We start from the raw sequence: 19,269 nt of genomic DNA, 5'->3' as shown, positions 1-19,269 counted from the left end.
ACAAAGTGAGGCTCCAAGACCATATTATTTTTATCTTCAGAGCTACATGGGGCCAGAGTGGGAGGAGATGCATCTTCCTGTCACCACCCCTGTGCTACCCACTCCTCCCCCAATCTGAGTCCCTTTCTTCCTTCAGCAAAGGTCCTGGGCCACCAGGAGAGGACTCCATGGTTCCTAGAGCAAGGGATACCACGCTGTGAAGGTAGCTGAGCGATGTTTCCATGTGGTAGGTGTGCAGATTCCTTCCCATGCATTTTTCTAAGGGGCATGATCTGGGCCAGTGGGTGTTTGTGCCCCAGTGGTCACAGGCCTAGCTTTCCAGACACAAATTCTGAAGTCACTTTGCATAACACATGACATTTTTCTTTGTTTCTCTTTTTCTTTTTTTACACTTTTAAGAACGTTCTGGAAAAAAAAGCGACCTGAAGCATGTTTTTCCCCATTACCATAAAGAGGGCTTGTGAGTGCATGGTATTGGTATCCAAAAGCTATTAAACTCCTTAGTGATGTGAAACAGATGGAAAATAAGACAAAAGAATTCACAACTCATGTTAGACTGAATTGAATTCCTTTAATTTCACACAATGAATAACATATGAATAGGATTAACTTTTTTTTCTTTTCTTTTCTTTTTTTTTTCTTTTTTTTTCTTTTTTTTTTAGTTAAGTGCTCTACACTGTGCTAACCAGACTTGGTAGCCAAAAGACTGAGCTTTGTTTTAGAAAAAAATGTTTAAAAACCAACATCTAAGATCATGAAGGAGCATGACATTAAAGCATGCCAGATGTATCTAAGCCTCAAATAACACCAAGTCCATATCCATTTTTAAATGTACAAAAATGCTTCATGAATAAAAACTGTTACAAAAAGAACATTTCAAACAATGTACAAGGTTTTTTTCTCTTGCCTCTATATTCAATAAAATACAAATACATTTTTTTGCTCTAAAATATGTTTACATACAATCAAAGTAGAACATGCAAATTACACTTTAAAAAAGGCTTTTAAAAACCACTTATGAATACAAACTAAAAATTAGCCAGCACGACTTATAGAACAATCTTGTGCCCCATTCGTTTGAATTTTTTTTTAGTTTTTTGAAATACAGTATATACATATTTAACACTTCATGTGCATTTATTATTTAAGAAATAGCTTAAAGAAAAAGAAAAAAGTAAAACAAACCAACATGGGATTAAACTGCTTTCCCCACGTTGTCCAATTGGCAGCTTTTTTATGGTTTTACAATTTTTTTCTTTTTTTTGTGGTTTTGTTTTCTTTTTTAGTGTTTTATACAACCTAGAGAGGCGTCTTTAGGTTTAGGTTTCTCTTGTTTAAATGTGCTTCTAATTGTCTCAGAACTGCTGCACCTCATATTTTGGATGATGCTAGAAAGAAGAAGTAAAACAAAGGCATGATCGGGGTCACCCCAATTCAGAAAAGTATCCCTTTAAGGAGGATAGTGCTTAAACACATGCTTAAGTGATTTCCTGAGTTGGGGGCTGTGAAAAGAGGAGTTAGGGAGATCCTTATGTATAGAATAATAATTATTATTATATATTTGTATTACTGTAGCACCTACGACCCCTCTGTCATGGACCAGGGCCCCATTGTGCCCAGCTTAGTACAACCGATACAAACACAATGAATAGTCCAAAACACTGTTGGAAAATGGAGAAGTATGGACCATGCAGTAGGATACCCTAGTATTTATTATAATTAGTGTTGCTGTTGTTTATTTCTACAGTGCCCGAAAGCATGCAAGGTGCTTCACGCAACATTTAGTATTGGAAGGGCTCAAGAAACTGCTTCCTCTCCCCGCTCCCAACTGTCCCCTTTCCTTGCTTTATATAGTCAGTCCTTGGAAATATGTTCTGAGAATTTAGGCAGTTCCTCAGTAAATCTTAATAGTGGCAGGGAGAAAAAAAACCCAAAAAAGCTCGTTACTGGAATAATGTTGGGTAATAAACCTCAGGAGTGGGATTTTAGCCTTAAGCCCTAAAACTAAATCCTTTATGACCTGCACGCAGTACATCACCTTATAATATTATTCTGTCAGCAACTTGCCTATCATCTTTAGAGACTATGCAACATGCAGAACACAAATTCTGAGTGCCACTGAGCAACATTTTCCGCCTGCCTGCATACACATTAGCACGCTAATCATCCGCCAGCCAATATTGGCTGCGCGATGCTGTTGTTTGAACAAACAGCCAATGCTGGATCAGAGCATCCTTGCTTCCTACTATGTTCCATTGCAAGCTCCTGCATGGAAGAAACAAATCCTCAGTCGTGCTGGTTAAAGACCACTTGACCTAGATGGTAAACTCTTTGGAAGCTACTGTTTGGATACCTACTGTTGATTCCTAATTGTGCCCTTACTGTTATGCAGAACACTGCAGGGGAGAGAGGGGTGGGGCAGTAGCGGTGGGGTGTAGGTGCTCTTAAGTAGTCTGCCTCTGGGCAGAATACTGTATATTTCCTTCAGTTGTTAGCAAGAGTGTGATGGGGCAGGGTTCCGGCCACCCCCTAAACCCACTAGTTCGGCCCTCTTGGGGACATGAAGCACTGAGTTGGCCCCATAGTCTAGTGCTCAGGGAGAACTAGCTCTGCATTATGCCTGGATGCTGCGTGGAAGGTGTCGATGCGTATGGGGCACAGCTCCCCAGCGTACCTCTGTCGGGATAGCCACAATTTAGGAAACAAATTCAGCCCTTGGAGATACATGGACAGCTCTGATGATCTTCAATGGGATCCACATGTGGCATCCAAGGATGGAATTTGGCCCTTTGAGACCTTTTCTCCACCCGCTAAACATGAAAACCTCTGTTTTGCTAATGGGGAAACAGAACATTTGAGTTTGAATCTAGGATTCGTCAATGCTGGGATTAGTTTCCATTTACAGTCTACCTGGAAAACAAGAATACACTTTTCTTGTGCATTTAAAGAGACACTGTCAACGTTCTAGGCCAAAGGGCGAGAAAAAAATAATTCCTTTAAAAACTAAATACCAATAAAGTTTCTTATGGGTGGGGGGACGGGGGAATTTAAACATTTCTCTGCAGTACCAAGACTTCAACCAGCAACACTGCGCTAGTTCATGAGGATCAGAAAGCAAAACTAATGATAACAGAATGAGAAACTGACCAGGCTACTCCTAAACTGTGTGAATTGCAAAGGAAATAATCATAATTAAAAGAAAAAAACCCACAAAAAGCAAATTGGTAGGATAAATGGTGCAAAAACAAATTAGGAACAGAATCCTATGGTCCTTCTCATTGGTTTTAATGAGACCTTTAACTGAGTTAAGACCACAAAATTTGTCCCTAGATTTTTTTAAAAAATGCATTCAGTCTGAATAACCTAAGGTGCTATAACAGAAGTAAGAAAAAAATCAATCTTTAAAAAGAATGAGCTTTATGTTTACAGTGTCCCTTTAACACCATAGTCTTGATATGATTTTGTAAATAAAGAACAGAAAAGAAACACGTTCTTTTTTCAGAGAACTAATATGTTTATTTAGTTATTTAGTGTCATGCTATTTGAAATTTCCTTGGCAATAAGCCACATCAAAGATTTCTCGAACAAGGGAATCATTTAATAATTCCACTTTCCACTCCTTCACTGGAATTTCCCTCACTTCCTCTTTTAACATTAATCTTGCCATGCCAGGTGTTCAGAATCTTGGAGGAATTAAAAATAAAGTAAAATAAAATAAAGTTGAAAGTTCCTGTTTTAAAATTTCAACAACTGACTTTTAAAAAGTTTTATTACTGCAATGGAATAGCTTTCATCTTCAGTCTTCGTTTTGCTTACCGTTTTTAACTGGGCTGTGGACATTGAGATCAGATATTTTATCCAAACTAAAATCAATGGCTAAAGTACAACTCGAAGGAGAAATTTACAATTTAAACTGACCATTTAAAGAGACGATTTGTCACACACAGTTTGCATCCATGCAGACTGATAGCTTTATAATTACATTATGTACAAAAAAACTTTTTAGTTTATTAAGGCAACCACAACTTGGAGAACTTGTCCAAAGTGGCATTAATACAATTGCAGTGGTGCTACCCTTTGAACATTATTTTTATTTTTCAGATAAGAACACTTATTCCTTTTTTGTCTTACGAAGTAATTGCCAAGAAATAACCTACTTCTTCATATGGTTTTATTGTCTGTATTTTTTTAAACCACCTACTTTAGCTATTTTCTTTTTAAACAACACGCCAAGGCATTGCTACAGAGTTTTGATCCAATCCCGCAAACATTCTGCACCTGGGATTCCCACTGATTCCAGTGGGAGTTCCTGGTGATGAGAATGAGCAGGATTGGGCCTTCCTCCGCCCCTCATGTCTGGTGATTTTATCCATATTGTACAATATTTTCTATTCCCCAGAAGTTTCTTGCTGTTCTTTACTGCTATATGCTGAGCATGAAAACAACTTGGTGGCTGGTGACCCCTTTGTTAACATGCCACTGGGAATTACAAGTTGCTTAACAGAAAGGTGCTACCATTACTGAATATCCATGTACACCTTATTTTAAAACATGGTGCTATTCCATCATTCCTCAGGATAGCACTCGGAATGAGCATGTGTGTGCATGTAAGGCGGTATTTGTGTATTGCCCGTATTGCAGCGAGTCCTTGTAAGTAGGCAAATAACTGAGAAAAAAGATGTCTAGTCAGAGTAAGATTCAGGCCATGTGGGATTATGATGTCCCCAAAGCCCAGCAGGTTTATAAAACTGAAAAAATTAAATGAATTCAAACAGATCATAACAGAGATCACAGTTGAGGAATTTACATTTTTTTTTACAGTGAGTTCTACTATGGTATAGCTATTCGTAGTTGTGCCTGACCCACCAAATAAAATCAGAGTCGACGATGCAGCTCCAAGGATGATGTTCAGATGCGTACTGAGAAGACAGACTTCCGCTTGCAAGATATGAGAACAGCAATGCTGAGATGCTGATTTGTTTTGGACACTCTGCAAAGTGGATGGTCTCATTAACTTTGAAATTCCCCCACCCACACCCTGCTCCTTTCCCCCTTTTCCTACGGGCTAGTGCCAAAGATGATGATGATGACGATGATTATTGTTGGTCCATCCTATCTGAACGGTCATGGCTGCCATGCTACTGAAAAGGAGAGGGACTCTGATGCTGCTTCAGGCGTCAAGCAGAACCTACCCCCCTTACACACTTCAGGGTGTCGGTCACGAAGTGCTCAGCACCCGATACAGGCGTTCCATTGGATGTGTCTGTACTAGGGAAGAATTTCACTTTCACTTCCTCTTGCTTTCCGGTGCCTTTTCACTTTCACTTCCTCCTCCTCCTCCTGATGCTGCTGCAGATGCGGTTTGTTTTTCCGCTTTCCAACTCGTGGTGTCCGGGAAAGGGGTGGGGGTGGAGGAGGAGGTGGCGGGGGAAGAGGGGGAAGCGGTGGTGTCTCTCGAGCCATGTTTATTACAGCCTCAATGGTGGCCATGACTGTATCTTGACTGGCTGCTTGCTCCAGTATTAAAGGGTTCAATGTGGGTCTCTGACCTCGTTTGCTGGGAAGGTCAACGCATTTTTCCAGAACTGGCATTTGGTCTCTGGAGTCTTCGTCAAATGAGAAAGGTTGCTTCCGGGGACGCCCTCTCCTCTTCTTTACGAAGTTATTGCCTGTCTTTGATTGTCTCTGCAGCCGCTTGGCTTTCAGGATTTTGTTCACGTGATCCAAGTTCTTTTTGGTGGACAGGATCTTGGTGTAGTTGCACATCTTGCGCACCTCACACTGGATTGCTTCGATTTCCCGACGCTTGAATCTCTTTTTCAGTGGTGAACTGGCTGTGGGGAGAAAGGGAGAGAAACATCCATTGTTAAAACAAAAATGAATGAAAACTGTCTCGCTCCTGCCACCTTTAGAAAGGTGAAAAGCTGGGGGTTTTTAACATGTTTAATAGGGCAGAATGAAACGATTAATAGTAATGGATGATGATAAATAATGACAGAAAGATGGAAACCTGCATAGAAAAAGCAATTAAAAAAGAAGAAGAAGACAAGATTATTTCTTATAGTGGCGGAATTAGCCATGGAAGAACAATTGTTATAATCTTTATTGCCAGTTTAGATAAAAGACTTTAGGACCCCGACTACATAACAGTCCTCAAAGATCTATCCATCTTCATGTCCTCTCTGGAGCAACCTGTAGTTGCCAACCTGCTTTTCATTCCTTTTGCCTAATGACTTGTGAAACTCCAAAGCAATAAAGACTTCACTACAACATGTTTTACTATGGGCTTGATTTAACCCCACTGCTGTATGGGACTGCCACGAAGAGGCCTGCTCTCTGTCTCTGCTCTGATGCCTTCCCGTGGGGTTGGAGGGCATGGTAGTGAAGAGATGCCACACTGATTTACTATGCTAGCTGTCAACCTTGGTAGGACTGGTCACCAATTTGGCATACATCACAAAATCTGCACACTTGATGGCTTCACCCTGCCCTTTAATGGTCACTGCAGTATCCACTGCAGTTGAGAAGTGACAGGAATCAGTTGTAATGACTATAAAGGAGACTCGTTATTGAAGCCAGTGGACATAGACTCTGTGGTTCTCTTTGGCTCCCAGACTCACTAATACAGCTTGTGCTCCTTAATATCACCACCTGAACTAATCAGTCATAAAATTGATAGCTCTCTACACTACAGTCACACTGGAAAAGTCCAGTAAACAACAGTTGCCACATTGCAGTATCAGAGATACGACTGTAAATGCCTACACTTAGAGAGAATATAACTAATTTCTCAGATACCAGAGCAGTAACAGAGAGTAAATACTGACTCTTTAATGCGAATCACGGTAGATTTTTTGTTAGTTACATTCTGTAATATCTGTGGATGAGAGAAACTCAGAGTAAGTACAATCAGAGAAGCATCCAAAACACCTCATTAAAACACCTTTTCTCAAAATGCTTCAGCACTAGTTTTCTGGGAAGACGGAAGAGTGAATGTGCATATGCAAAATTTATTCATTGCAAAAAACCCCCTAAAACTTACCAGAATTTCTAATATTAGTACTCAGGTGCAAGACTGTCATTCAATTCCCTTACTATATTTGTTTTTCTAAGACAGACTGAGAACCTATAATGAAAGTAAAGATGATCCAGTGGTTAGGATTCTAGATTAGCACTCTAGAGACTCGGGCACAAGTCTCTCCTGTGCCTAAGACCTTGGACAAGTCACTTTGAGCCAACTTTCTAAAGGTTTTAGACAACTGAAGATGCACATAGGTGACTAATAGGATTTTCACAAGCACCTAGGTACCTAACTCTCATTAAAATCAATGAATGCCTAGGTGTTTTGAAAATCCCACGAGGCCCATATCTAGCATAATGGGGGTAAAAGAACGTCCCCACCTAACCAGGGTGTTGTGAGGATACATACATTTAAAAGATTGTGAGGCACCCAAAGATTACAGTAAAAGGGGACCAAGTAAGTACCTATGATGAAAGATATTGTTTTAATATTGAATTTCCATTGGGTTATACAGAATTTTGCCCTTACAAAATTAAGCATTTTTTAAAAAAAAACAACCAAAAACCTGGCACAAATAATGCTAATTTCAAAATCAGAAAAATGTTGCTTGTATACTTTAAAATGTAGTAATAATAGTGCTAACAATCTTAGGGCTAAATTCTGAGTTCACTTGAATGGGATTCTTGGCATCAGTAGGATTGCATGGGATGCATATAACACCAGAATTTATGTAGTGGCACTTTCTGTTTTTTAAAGGTCTGTGCAAACATGAACCAATTAGTCCAAATGACATCTTGGTGAACTAGATAAGTATTATTAACTCAGTCTTGCACATGGGGAAGTTGAGACCCACAGAGTCTGGTTCTGATCTCTCTAACTCTGGTTTTATGACGACTTATCTCCATTGACTGCAAAGTTGTTAGGGCCTGATCCAAGGTTTATTGAAGTTAATGGAAAAATTCCCATTGACTTTGGCTCAAGCCCTTAATTCAGACCACTGTAGCTTAGATCAGAATCTAAGACTGTAGTTAAGTCACTTGCCCAAGATCACACAGTGAGTCACTGTCCGAGCTGGGAACAGAACTCAGCAGTTCCTGGCTCCCAGTCTTTTGCTTAGGACGCTAGACCTTTGATATCTTTCTTAAATTGTCTAATTGTTCTTCACTGGATGGGGGCTTCGGTTCACAGTTCATAACTTGCTCACAGCTTATGAGTAAGTGACTATCCCTTTGTGAATGAAACAGAATGTATTGATTAAACTACTGAAATAATGTGGATTTCCTTTTACTCCTAACCTATCTGTTCTTTACTAACAGAAAAGAAATGAGAGAATTCAGAATTTTGTAGTAAAGAATAAAATATATCCCACTAAATTAACCTCGGTCCATGTCTACTTGCAAACTTAATTTACACCTGACTGTCAAGCAGTCGCTTGGGTTTCAAATCCTGGAAGTTTCAAAAGCAGCCAAGATTTATAGAAAGGTTCACTTGGGGGTTATCACTCCCTTCGTGGATAACAGCCCAATCCTTATAGCAGTAGTTTAAAATAAAGTTCTATTTTAACATTTTCTGTAGATAACCAGGAACAGTCAAGTGAAAGAAAACACTACTTGCTTGCTCTGGAATACACCAATTTCAGAGTAGAAAACTCATTCACTGTCTTTCCCCTTTGGAGAACATAAATTATTGGCTCTTACAGCACCAGGTTGCTTGGATTCCACAAAGACCTTGCAGAAACAAACCCAAGTTACAATGCAAGAAGTAGGAGTGAGTCATAAACAAAACACAGACATATGCTCTCATATAAATAAAGACCTGGATGGCCAACTTCCCAAAGTCTGGTTTTCATTAATTACAAAACAAAATATATTTTCCATGTGTAGCCCGCTGTCCCCCCCCTCCCCCCCGCCCCCCCAAAAAAAAAATCACTGACAGTTTGTGACTCACAGAGGACAAAGAAAAAAGGAATGCAGTCATTTTGGTAACAAATACAGAAAGGCTGGAAATGAAATATCCAAACTGCTAGGGAAAAATCCAATTAGTTGCACTAAATTCCCTGCTAGTATTTTGGTCACCCCTAAAAAGTGGAGATTAGGTGTTCTCGGGTTGAGTGCTGGTAAGAGACTGGTTTTATTTCCTGGCCTGATCACATGGTCTGGGACATGGTCACATCCCTGTCACATGGCAAGAGTCAATGTCAACTGACTCCAGTGGCTATCGTTACATCTTCCAGTATTGCCAACCCCAAGCATTTAAAACTCATGAGATTGGCTTTAAAATCTTTAAAAAAAAAGGGGGTCTTTTTATTTGCTTTTTAAAAAGAGAATTGTTTTCTGGATGCACTCCGGTCACATTTTCAAGCATTTCTCTGCAACCATGAGGGTAGAAACTTAAACTTAAAAAAGAAAAGAAAAAGCTGAGATTTTCATGAAAGCAAGTAACCACAGAAGATGTGGATTTAAAAACATACACCAGATTTTGGGAAATTTGAGACAAAATTGCAAAGAGTTGGCCACACTCTCTTCCCTTCCTTTTCATAGACTCATCGACATTAAGGTCAGATCGTGATCATCCAAGTCTGACCTCCTGCACATTGCACGCCACAGAACCTCGCCCACTCCTGAAATAGACCTCTGGTTGAGTTACTGAAGTCCTCAAATCATGGTTTAAAGTCTTCATGTTACAGATAATTCACCATTTACCCTAGTTTAAACCTGCAAGCGACCCATGCTGCAGAGGAAGGTGAAAAAAACCCAGGGTCTCAGCCAATCTGACCTGGGGGAAAATTCCTTCCCGATCCCAAATATGGCGATCAGTTAGACCCTGAGCATGTGGGCAAGACCCACCAGGCAGATACCTGGGAAAGAATTCTCTGTTCCAACTCAGAGCCCTCCCCATCTAGTATCCCGTTTCCAGCAGTTGGGAATTTTTGTTTCTGGCCGCTGTCGATGGGCCACATGCCATCGTAGGCAGTCCCATCATGCCATCCCCTCCATAAACTTAACAAGCTCAGACTTGAAGCCAGTTAGGTATTTTTGCCCCCACTGCTCCCCTTGGAAGACTGTTCCAGAACTTCACTCCTCTGATGGTTAGAAACCTTTGTCTAATTTCGAGCCTAAACTTGTTGATGGCCAGTTTATAGCCATTTGTTCTTGTGTCCACACTGGCGTGTAACTTAAATAACTCCTCTCCCTCTTTAGTATTTATCCCTCTGATGTATTTACAGAGAGCAATCATACCTCCCCGCAGCCTTCTTTTGGTTAGGGTAAACGTGCCAAGCTCTTTGAGTCTCCTCTCATAAGGTAGGTTTTCCATTCCTTGGATCATCCCAGTAGCCCTTCTCTGCACCTCTTCCAGTTTGAATTCCCCTCTCCCCCCACCCAAATCAAATGAAAATAAACCAAAGCAACCAAAGCTCTCTGAGGATTATAATGCTTCTTATCAGCTATCTGCCAATAACGGCTGTTGCTGCGCCACAGTGACTTTCTGATCATCCCCCACGTATTTTTCTCAAAACAGTTACTTTTGAAGTGGGCCATTCTGCCACTGAGGTGGACTTTTTTCCCTTAATGAGTGGGTGGACATGTGATATGGCTATTAACTCTTATCAGCAGCATTCTGGATATCCTCCAGAAGCTTAGATCTAGTGTCTTCCTTGGTTTTGTTTATATACCTTCTCTTCTTCCTCATGTATAATTAACTCCCGGGCGGTTGGACCTTGGAATGGACTGTTAAGTTGGCAAGTTGACAGCCACCTTCTGTTGGATTCTACCATTTTCTCTCACTTCCAAGTGTTAGGCATGCCTGTTAGAGTACTGGACTCTTTCACTATTTCAGGGCTGTCCTCAGGAAGCCAGTCAGATGTTAACATGGATGTTTTTGCCCTTCTACTCTTGAAGCTTCTGAGCTGTTATTCCTAATAAAACAGTTTGTGCAGGAGGTCAGACAAGAGGAGCATGATGGTGCCTTCTGATCGTAAAGTTTATTTGTCTATGAGGTGTGTTGTGATATTTTATCAATTATAAGTATGTATCTCTTGAATATACCAGGCCTATGAGGTAAATAGGGTGGGTCTTTAACAAAACTTTTAAAAGCTTTAAAAAGGTTCAGCGCATAGGATGGTTGGCTTGTATTGAATCTGTACTGGTTCACCTAGCTGTAGTCTCTATTCACTATGAGCCAGATTGTTGGGGAGCGTCAGGGCCATTTGATTGCACACAGGATTTAATGAGGTGTGCCTGTGCTGATATATCAAAGAGAATTGTCAAAGGGAGCCACTTATGGACTCAGGACCATTATGTGTTATTAAGTCATCTGGAAGCTCTTATTGAGCGAACTGTGATGTACAATGTACTCTTATATTCCTACTTGGCATGTTGTACCATGGTTAAGCGTAATAAGAGTTAATCTTTATATTTATTATTATCATTTGTTATTTGTATTACTGTAGTGCCTAGGAGGCCCACTCATGGTCCAGAACCTCAAAGTACCAGGTGCTGTATAAACAGAGAACAAAACAACAGTCCATGCCCCAAAGAGCTGACAATCTACGTAAGAACTTATCTTTGCAATTTGATTCACATAGATCAGAACCCAGTTCCAGGGCGGTAAGAATATTTATTTGGATTCAGTAGTTCTTTTGCAGTTTTTTTCCTGTATTTACTTTATCCTTCACCTTTAGGCCGCTTGTAACTAGAGGAGTGTTCTCTTCTAGTACCGCAAAAGGGATGAGGCAATAGTCCTACTCCAACTGAGTGCTGGCCTTTGGAGCAGGCAGGTCCATCCAAAGGGATCGTGAAGCAGGACCATTGCCTATGTGTAGCAGGGAGCAAGGGGAAACATTGTGCTGCTTGAGGGACTGGCGGTATGGCTCTGCATTGCCCCTAATGAGGGCTTGTGTCTATTTGGAACAATCTGGCTAGAGCCTAGAGGCTACAGCTAGGTGAACCAGAACAGATTCAAAACAGGCCAACCTCAACCACCCATCCTATGCGCTGAACTTTTTTAAAGCCTTTAAACTTTTTGTTAAAGACCCACCCTATTTACCTCATCTCATGGTCCATCCTACTAGCATTATGACTCTCCCAACCAGCCCTGCCAGCCTCCCTATATACCTTCCTCTTTCCTGGATTGTTCTGAAAGGCCCACTCTGGGCAATCATGCCACTACTTCTCAAAGGCGATGTGATGTCAGATGGGCCTACAGAATGCAACCCAGAATGCAGGGAGTTTGATTACAGCACCAGTGAGGCTGCTGGTAGGAATAGGATGTCTTCTGACCTTCCCACGAAAGGAGCTGCCCCAATAGTTGGAGGCAAGAAATGGAAGAGAACAAATACTGAACTTCCCACACTGTGAAGAGGAGCTGTGGGAGAGGGACAGAAGGATGGTCTTAGGCATCAGTCTCAAAGAAGAGATGTTAGGTGCGCCTTCCCTTCACTCCACTCAGAGGAGCTACTAGATAGGAGAAAGAGCTTTTACTTCAAAGATAACGAAGAGCCACAGGGAAAGAGTCAGAGCCCATTGGGGGTTCCGTCATCCCAAGGTATGGATATTAATTCAGATAAGGACCTGCAGTTCTGGACGTCTATCTGACACCAACTGTGTGAGGTTTCCCCATGGCTAACATAGACCAGCTCTTCACAAATGCTCCTGTGCCCTGTACAAGTACCCTGGTTCAGGGACAGCCTGTGAAAACACACCATAAAGTCTCAGACCAATGTCACACCCATCTCAATGGGTCCTCTTTCCAACTGAGCCCTTACACACCTACTCCATTATTATCCCACCCTCCAGATACAAACAAACCTGCCTCCCCCGAGTCACAATAATTAAAAACAACAACAACAAAATCAATTGAATCCTTAAAAAGACATTTTTATGACTTGCAAGAAAACAAGAAACTATTTGGAAAGGGCTGGAGTTTATTTCTCTTCTCTCTTCATCGGCACAGATGCAATGTCGTTCTGTCTCGCAAATAGAGACAAATTGAAATGGTTACAGGCCATGCGAGGAAGCCACAGAGTATTGATATGACACAGGAAATAGCTTCTGAGGCAAAGGGGGGAAGCTTTGCTTAAACTAGACATTTCCAGTGCTGGTTTAAAGCTGTATGAATCACTGTGTTACATGAAGAGGTGAGCACAGGTTCATCATACTGTTGGGGAGTTCACCACTAACTCCCTAACTTTATTCCGGACAGCTTTGGTCTGTCTGTAGCACTAAAGATTATTCTTAATGACTGTCATTACAGATCCCTTTGGAGTTGCCTGAGGCCATTTACAACAGCATAGTACAGAGAACAGTGTTTGCTCAACAGCTGGGCTCAGTTTGTAGACTTGGTTTGAATCAAGAAGTTTTCAAAGAGCTCCCCATTAATTACAGGAAATCCACAGTACTGTCCTGTTTTCCCATTAACACAGTTTCTTTTGGTTTTCACTAAATTATTTCAACATCTGGGCTACAGATAAACCAACAATTTAATTAGACTTCTGACAATGGAATGAGTGAACTATGCAGACAAGCGTACACTTTCATCTTGCAACTGATCATAAAATATTTGTGTGCTTTCATTCTCCTGCATTAAAAAAAAATCTGCCCTTAGCTCAGCTCTTTAATACTTTCCTGCATATAAACAGAGACTCCTGAATATTTTATACAAAAAGGTTATCTTTACAGAAACCACTTTATGCATGGAGCCCTTGTTTTCATTATTTATCCAAGATGAAGGGATTCATTTAGAAGCAAAGTACTTTTGCTCTTTAATGGTGCTTCACATAGGTCAATTAAATAACCAATTCTTGCAAAACTCTGCGACAATGGTAACCGTTTATTATACCCATTTTGCAAATGGGGAAACTGAGGAATATCAAGGTTAAAAAACTCCCGAGGTATAGGAAGATCTCAGTGAAGGGCTGTGCACTGTGGATTCCCTATTACTGGAGACTGGGGTTAGCCTAAGGCCTGGTCTAAACTAGAAAATTAGGTTGGTCTAATTAAGTTGGTCAGGGGTGTGAAAAATCCATACCGAATAGCAGCGTAAAGTTGACCCACGTCCCTGTGTAGACAGTGCTAGGTCGATGGAAGAATCAGCCACTCAGGGAGGTGGATTACCTCCGCTGATCGGAGAATCCCTCCTGTCGGCATAGGTAATGTCTACACTAAAGGGTCACAATGGCACAACTGCAGCATTTTAAGTGTAGACAAAGCCCCTAGTCTTGTCACATTCAAGTCACAATGCAAGACCTATCTTTTTACCCAAGCTTCCCAGATTAACAAAGATGATGGGCAAATGATAGCTACATTTCTAATCAAAGGAAATCATCACCAGGAATGATCTCATTCGGAACAGTAGCACAGAACATCGGTAGACTGGAAAACAGTTTCAGAGAGAGAAATATACTCAGTGCTACTCTTAATTACTTATTTTTTCCCATTTACTTTTAAGGCCCTGTCCATTGCACCAGGTGCAATATATGAAATCACACTAAAATAACCTGAGTAGATGTGATGGCTGCCATCTTGGCCAACACACAAGAGACTCAACCAGGGCACTCCAGAGCTAAGGCTATTTAGCTATAGGCTGTAACAACTCATGTCCTCTATGGACTGGCACAGATGAGTGCTTGTGACACACATTCACCAGTGGATTATATATACAAAAGGCTACCTCAGCTGCTTCTTAGATATTCATTGTGCATTTGGCGTGGTGGGAACATTAGATGAAAACTGCTAGCTAGCAAGCAATGAATGTCAGGGCTGGGAATAGAATCCAAGAATCCTGACTTCTAATCCATTGCTCTAACCACAAACGATGGCACTACTTATCTCATTAGTACAATGGTGCTGGTATCCTTTGATTAATATAGCTCTAAAGAGCTCGGATACCACAGTGATAAGAAAATGTTAGAAAAAACAGGGTCTGATTATCCCAATCGATTACACACACAAGCAAGTGCTACTGAAGTCAGTAATAGTTGCACATGCACAAATTGTTCAGCTAATTGGACTCTGGTAATGAATGGATAGAAAAATAGACAGAACGGACAGAGGGAGGACACAGTTACCTGCATCAGATGTTGCTGAGGATGAAGGCAGGAGCGATAACACTGGCGTTGGTGGCATTGCAACATTTTCAATAGCTGCTGGTTTCCTTCTGGTCATCATGTTACAGGCAGAACTTTCTATTCTACTATGAAGTGAAGTCTGGTCTGCTTTTAAGTGGGGACTTGTTATTCCTGGGGATTGTAAAGAAAAAAAATATTTGGATGAATAAATATGAAGGATACAGGAGTGCTGTGATAGGTATCTAATAGACAGGATGAACTGTTGCTGTCTTAGTGTCCCAGTATATTTCCATACTCCCCTACTAGTGTGTGTAATATGGTTTTGATCTCTGCAAGGATCATGATTTTTATTTGTTTTTAATAATTTTGCCTCAGGATGTACCATCACAGTTCTCTATAAACAATGCTCAGCTAACAGAATAATCCCAGAAGTCTATTTTTTGCACAAAACAAATATATACAAACACAGGCATGACCACATCGCTATTCAGTGGCATTTTCCATTTATCAGTTCCCCTACCTACTGTGTCCACCGCATTCACTTATAAACTTCTCTGTTATAATCACTTATTTATAGATCCCAAGGCCTGAAGAGACCATTGTGATATCTAGTCTGACCTTCAAAACTTCCCCAAAATAAATCCTAGAACAGATCTTTTAGAAAAAACATCCAATCTTGATTTAAAAATTGTCCATGATGGAGAATCCACAATTGACTCATTGGGTTTTTTTGTCTGAGAGCGGTCACGGAGCTGAGGGTATGTCAAGGAAATTATGAGCTTTGATGTCCAAAATTCCGCCAACAAATCTTGAGACAGGATATTATACAAACAGGAAACAAATTAGAATGATACCAATGTTCCAAAGATGTAAAACTTTCTGGAGACAGTAGGTGTGTATTATAGGTGGGGCTGGTAGCCACACCTATTATTAAGGTTGCCCTACCCTTCTTACTGGAAAGACCCATCTTTCAATAGCTTATGACTATGTCAAATTTTAATTCGTTGGGATGGATTTTTTTTTCACAGGGCCCCGCCTCATTCAGTCCTCTGGGGGTCGATCAGGGCTGTGTAGTGAAAGACAGAGTTGTCTGTAGGGCTCCTGGCGTCATGTGGTGCAGAAGTTAGAAGGAATGTATTGAATGAGGCAGGAATAGCAGGAATAGAAAGGAGGGTTTCATGGTCAAGGCAGTTGAATGCTACCCTGGAGAACTGGAGTCTATCCCTGGCCTCTGTCAGCATTCTTATATGATGCTAGGGAAGTCACTTGAACTAAACTTTTCATAAGTGTCCACTAATTATGTGGGTATTCTTCATTTTCTAGGTGCCTGACTTGAGACCCTGGCATCCGATTTGGAGAAATGATGAGCACTCTCAGCTGCATCAGAGGTCAGTGGGAGCTGTGCTTTAAACATAGAGTGCTATATAATGCGAAGAACTCTGAAAAATCACTTCCAAGTGTCTCAAATTGGGCACTTTTTTCCTTAATTTCTCTGTGCCTGTGTACAATGGGGATAATAGCACCTTCTCACCTCCCAGGTGTGTGCTGAAAACAAAATCATTAATGTTTGAGGCACTCTGAATCTATAGTGATGGGCACCAAAGAAAAGCCCATGAGATGGCCCTGAATAATGTGGAATAAATAAGAAGGAGGGTTTGAATAACGTGCAGTAAATAAGTAACAACAAGGGGAAAACAAAATGTTGATTAGCTTCTCATTAAATGAGCACTGTCCATCCTGTGCACTAAATGAGGCAGGGGTCCTATGGAAAAAATAGTATGTAATCATGTAATTACACACCACACCATAATGCATACACACCAGGGGGCTGAATTAAGGTTGCACAGACAACCTTAATTCTGGCATTTCCTAACTTTTGAGTGCACAGCTTTGCAAACTTGACGTTTGTTTAATGTCGTTTTTGCATGTCTATATAACATGTATATCCCATACAAAAACGACATTAAACAAACATTAAGTTTGCAAAGCTGTGAACTCAAAAGTTAGGAAATGCCAGAATTAAGGTTGTCTCTCTCTGTATGTGAGTCTATAGATAAATTGTTATGTGTGTGTGTGTACATACACAGGGTATATAATACTGCTAACAACCTCATGAAGCCAACATCTGGTTATAATTAAACTGAAGGGGCCTGTATAAAAAGCTGTATGAAAACACGCAGCTGTAACCTGTTGACCTCTATTGATTAAAAAAAAAAAAGAAAAAAGCCTGTGAAACTGTGCTCCAGCATATCAAGGGACAGCCATTCATTTTGCAAAGGTAATCCCTCCCAAACCACTTATCCTCTCAAATCTCTACCTGCACACAGTGTTTGCATTAGGGACCTTGATTTATGGATTCCCACTCCTTGAATGTAGAGGCCTACTTCCTGTTGCCGTGGTTACTTGGATCTTGGTTCAAGGTTAAACTACTCCCAAATCAAGATCAGTGGCAAGCACAGCATCTGACAGCCGGGTTATTGACTACCCTAGGACGCTTAAAGGTCAAAGACCAAAGTGCTGCTTACTGCCTTCAGGGTGAGTCAATATTTTCAATATTTTTATTCTGTTTCTTCTGAAGAAGAAGTTGCTGCTCAATTACCACCTCGGTGGGTTTAGCGAGGTCATACAAATCATTGAGGAAAATCCTCATCCCAAGGAAGAATTACACATTTAATGAATTACTTTAAAGACTATCCCCTCCAGTTGCAGCTTGTCACAAGTGCACAAGGGGGTCACTGGTATGTTTTTTTTTTTTTTTTGCTTTGTAAGGTTTTATGCACTTTGTTTTGTCTAATTTACCAGGTGAAAATTAAGACTGAACTACTACACTGACCTAATTTGCTGGTTTGGCTTTACACTGAGATATGAGTGAAAATCATCCAACTTCCCCTACAGATCTCAAAGTGCTTTGCAAAAGTGCGTCGACATTGTAATCTCAGTTTTTACAGATAGGGAAACTGAGGCAAAGAACAGTGCAATGACTCGCCCCAGGCAACATAGTGAGTCAATGGCAGGGTTTAGAGTAGAACCCAAATCTTGTGTCTTCCAGGTTGTTGGCGCAGGCTACCCTACTGTCACTCCCTCTTCTTGAGGCTGTTTGGAAGGCCACACACAAGAAGCCCAAATTGTCATGTACCTTAGAATCTAGTGGAAATTTTTTCCTGACTTAATATCCACCGCTTTGTCAATGAGAACTCATCATTTAAAATATGCATTCTCTGTGTGATCCTACAATATTTTGTATTTTGCTTCTGTTTACATCCAGGAACAGAGAGAGCACAAGTTGAATTATAAACCCTGGTCCTGAGTCTGATCTTATTTACACTGCCATTACTCTGTTGATATTAATAAATTTACTCCTGATTCAGAAGTAAGTGAGTGAGTCAGATTCAACCCTTCAATTCCCAGAGCCCTGCTGACATTATATATAATAACGAATACATGAACAAGTAAGCAAACCAGGCCAAAGCAGAGGGGAAATTAATCAATATTTGCCAAATGGAAAAACCAGGACAAATCCAGAAGAGAAAAATTGTTGTTTTTAATCTCTAAGGGGGTATTATGAACATCCTAGAACAGTAAAGGGATGATTCGCCTCTCATTTCTACCAGTGTACATCAGGAAATGGCTCTATTCAAGTCAAAGGATTACTGGTGTAAAACCCGATTAAGCAAGAAGACAATCATGATGTAAAACTGGCCCTTTTTTAAAGCTCTTTACAGTTTATAGTGTCTCTTAATATTTTGGTACAAATTTGACTTTGTCATTCATTGTCTAGCAGCGGATGTGCTTTGGCTGGTACTTAATACATTAATTTAAAATTACTAATATCATTTAGCATTCACACTGCAGTAGTGCCTAAAGGCCACAGCTAAGTTTGGCCCCACGGTGTTAGGTGCTGTACTAACCTCTATTAAATGACAATGCCTGCCTTATAGTTACCTTGTGCTCTCTCCATATATTGCAGCCATCTACTTTCTCTCATCTTTATACTTACATTGCAAACACTTTAGGTCAGCATCCGTCTTTTTGTTATATATGTATTTAGCTCCTGATTGGAGCCTCTAGGTGCTAGCGCAATACAAATCATAAATAATAACCGTGCCATTGCTAAAGCCACGCTAAGGAGGACATCAGCTAAGACATAGAAGAGTGCTGTGAAGTTGCTGCTGTGGAATAGTTT

General features: G+C 40.6%; 1 protein-coding gene across 1 annotated transcript in view; it reads right to left on the bottom strand.

Annotated features, from left to right (window-relative positions):
• Window positions 1-557: 557 nt before the first annotated feature.
• SETBP1 (SET binding protein 1) overlaps window positions 558-19,269 on the bottom strand; it is a 313,423-nt gene continuing 294,711 nt past the window's right edge. The window contains exons 4-5 of the mRNA XM_037902453.2: window positions 15,087-15,257; window positions 558-5,834 (exon numbers count right to left, since the gene is read on the bottom strand). Coding sequence (XP_037758381.1) covers window positions 5,269-5,834; window positions 15,087-15,257 — 737 coding nt within the window. The 3' untranslated portion in view covers window positions 558-5,268. The remainder of the gene's footprint in view (window positions 5,835-15,086; window positions 15,258-19,269) is intronic.

The sequence above is a fragment of the Chelonia mydas genome, chromosome 5 (genome assembly GCF_015237465.2).
Source record: "Chelonia mydas isolate rCheMyd1 chromosome 5, rCheMyd1.pri.v2, whole genome shotgun sequence".
NCBI lineage: Eukaryota > Metazoa > Chordata > Testudines > Cheloniidae > Chelonia > Chelonia mydas.
Note: the sequence above shows the minus strand (reverse complement) of the source record. Positions and strands in the feature narration are given on the sequence as shown.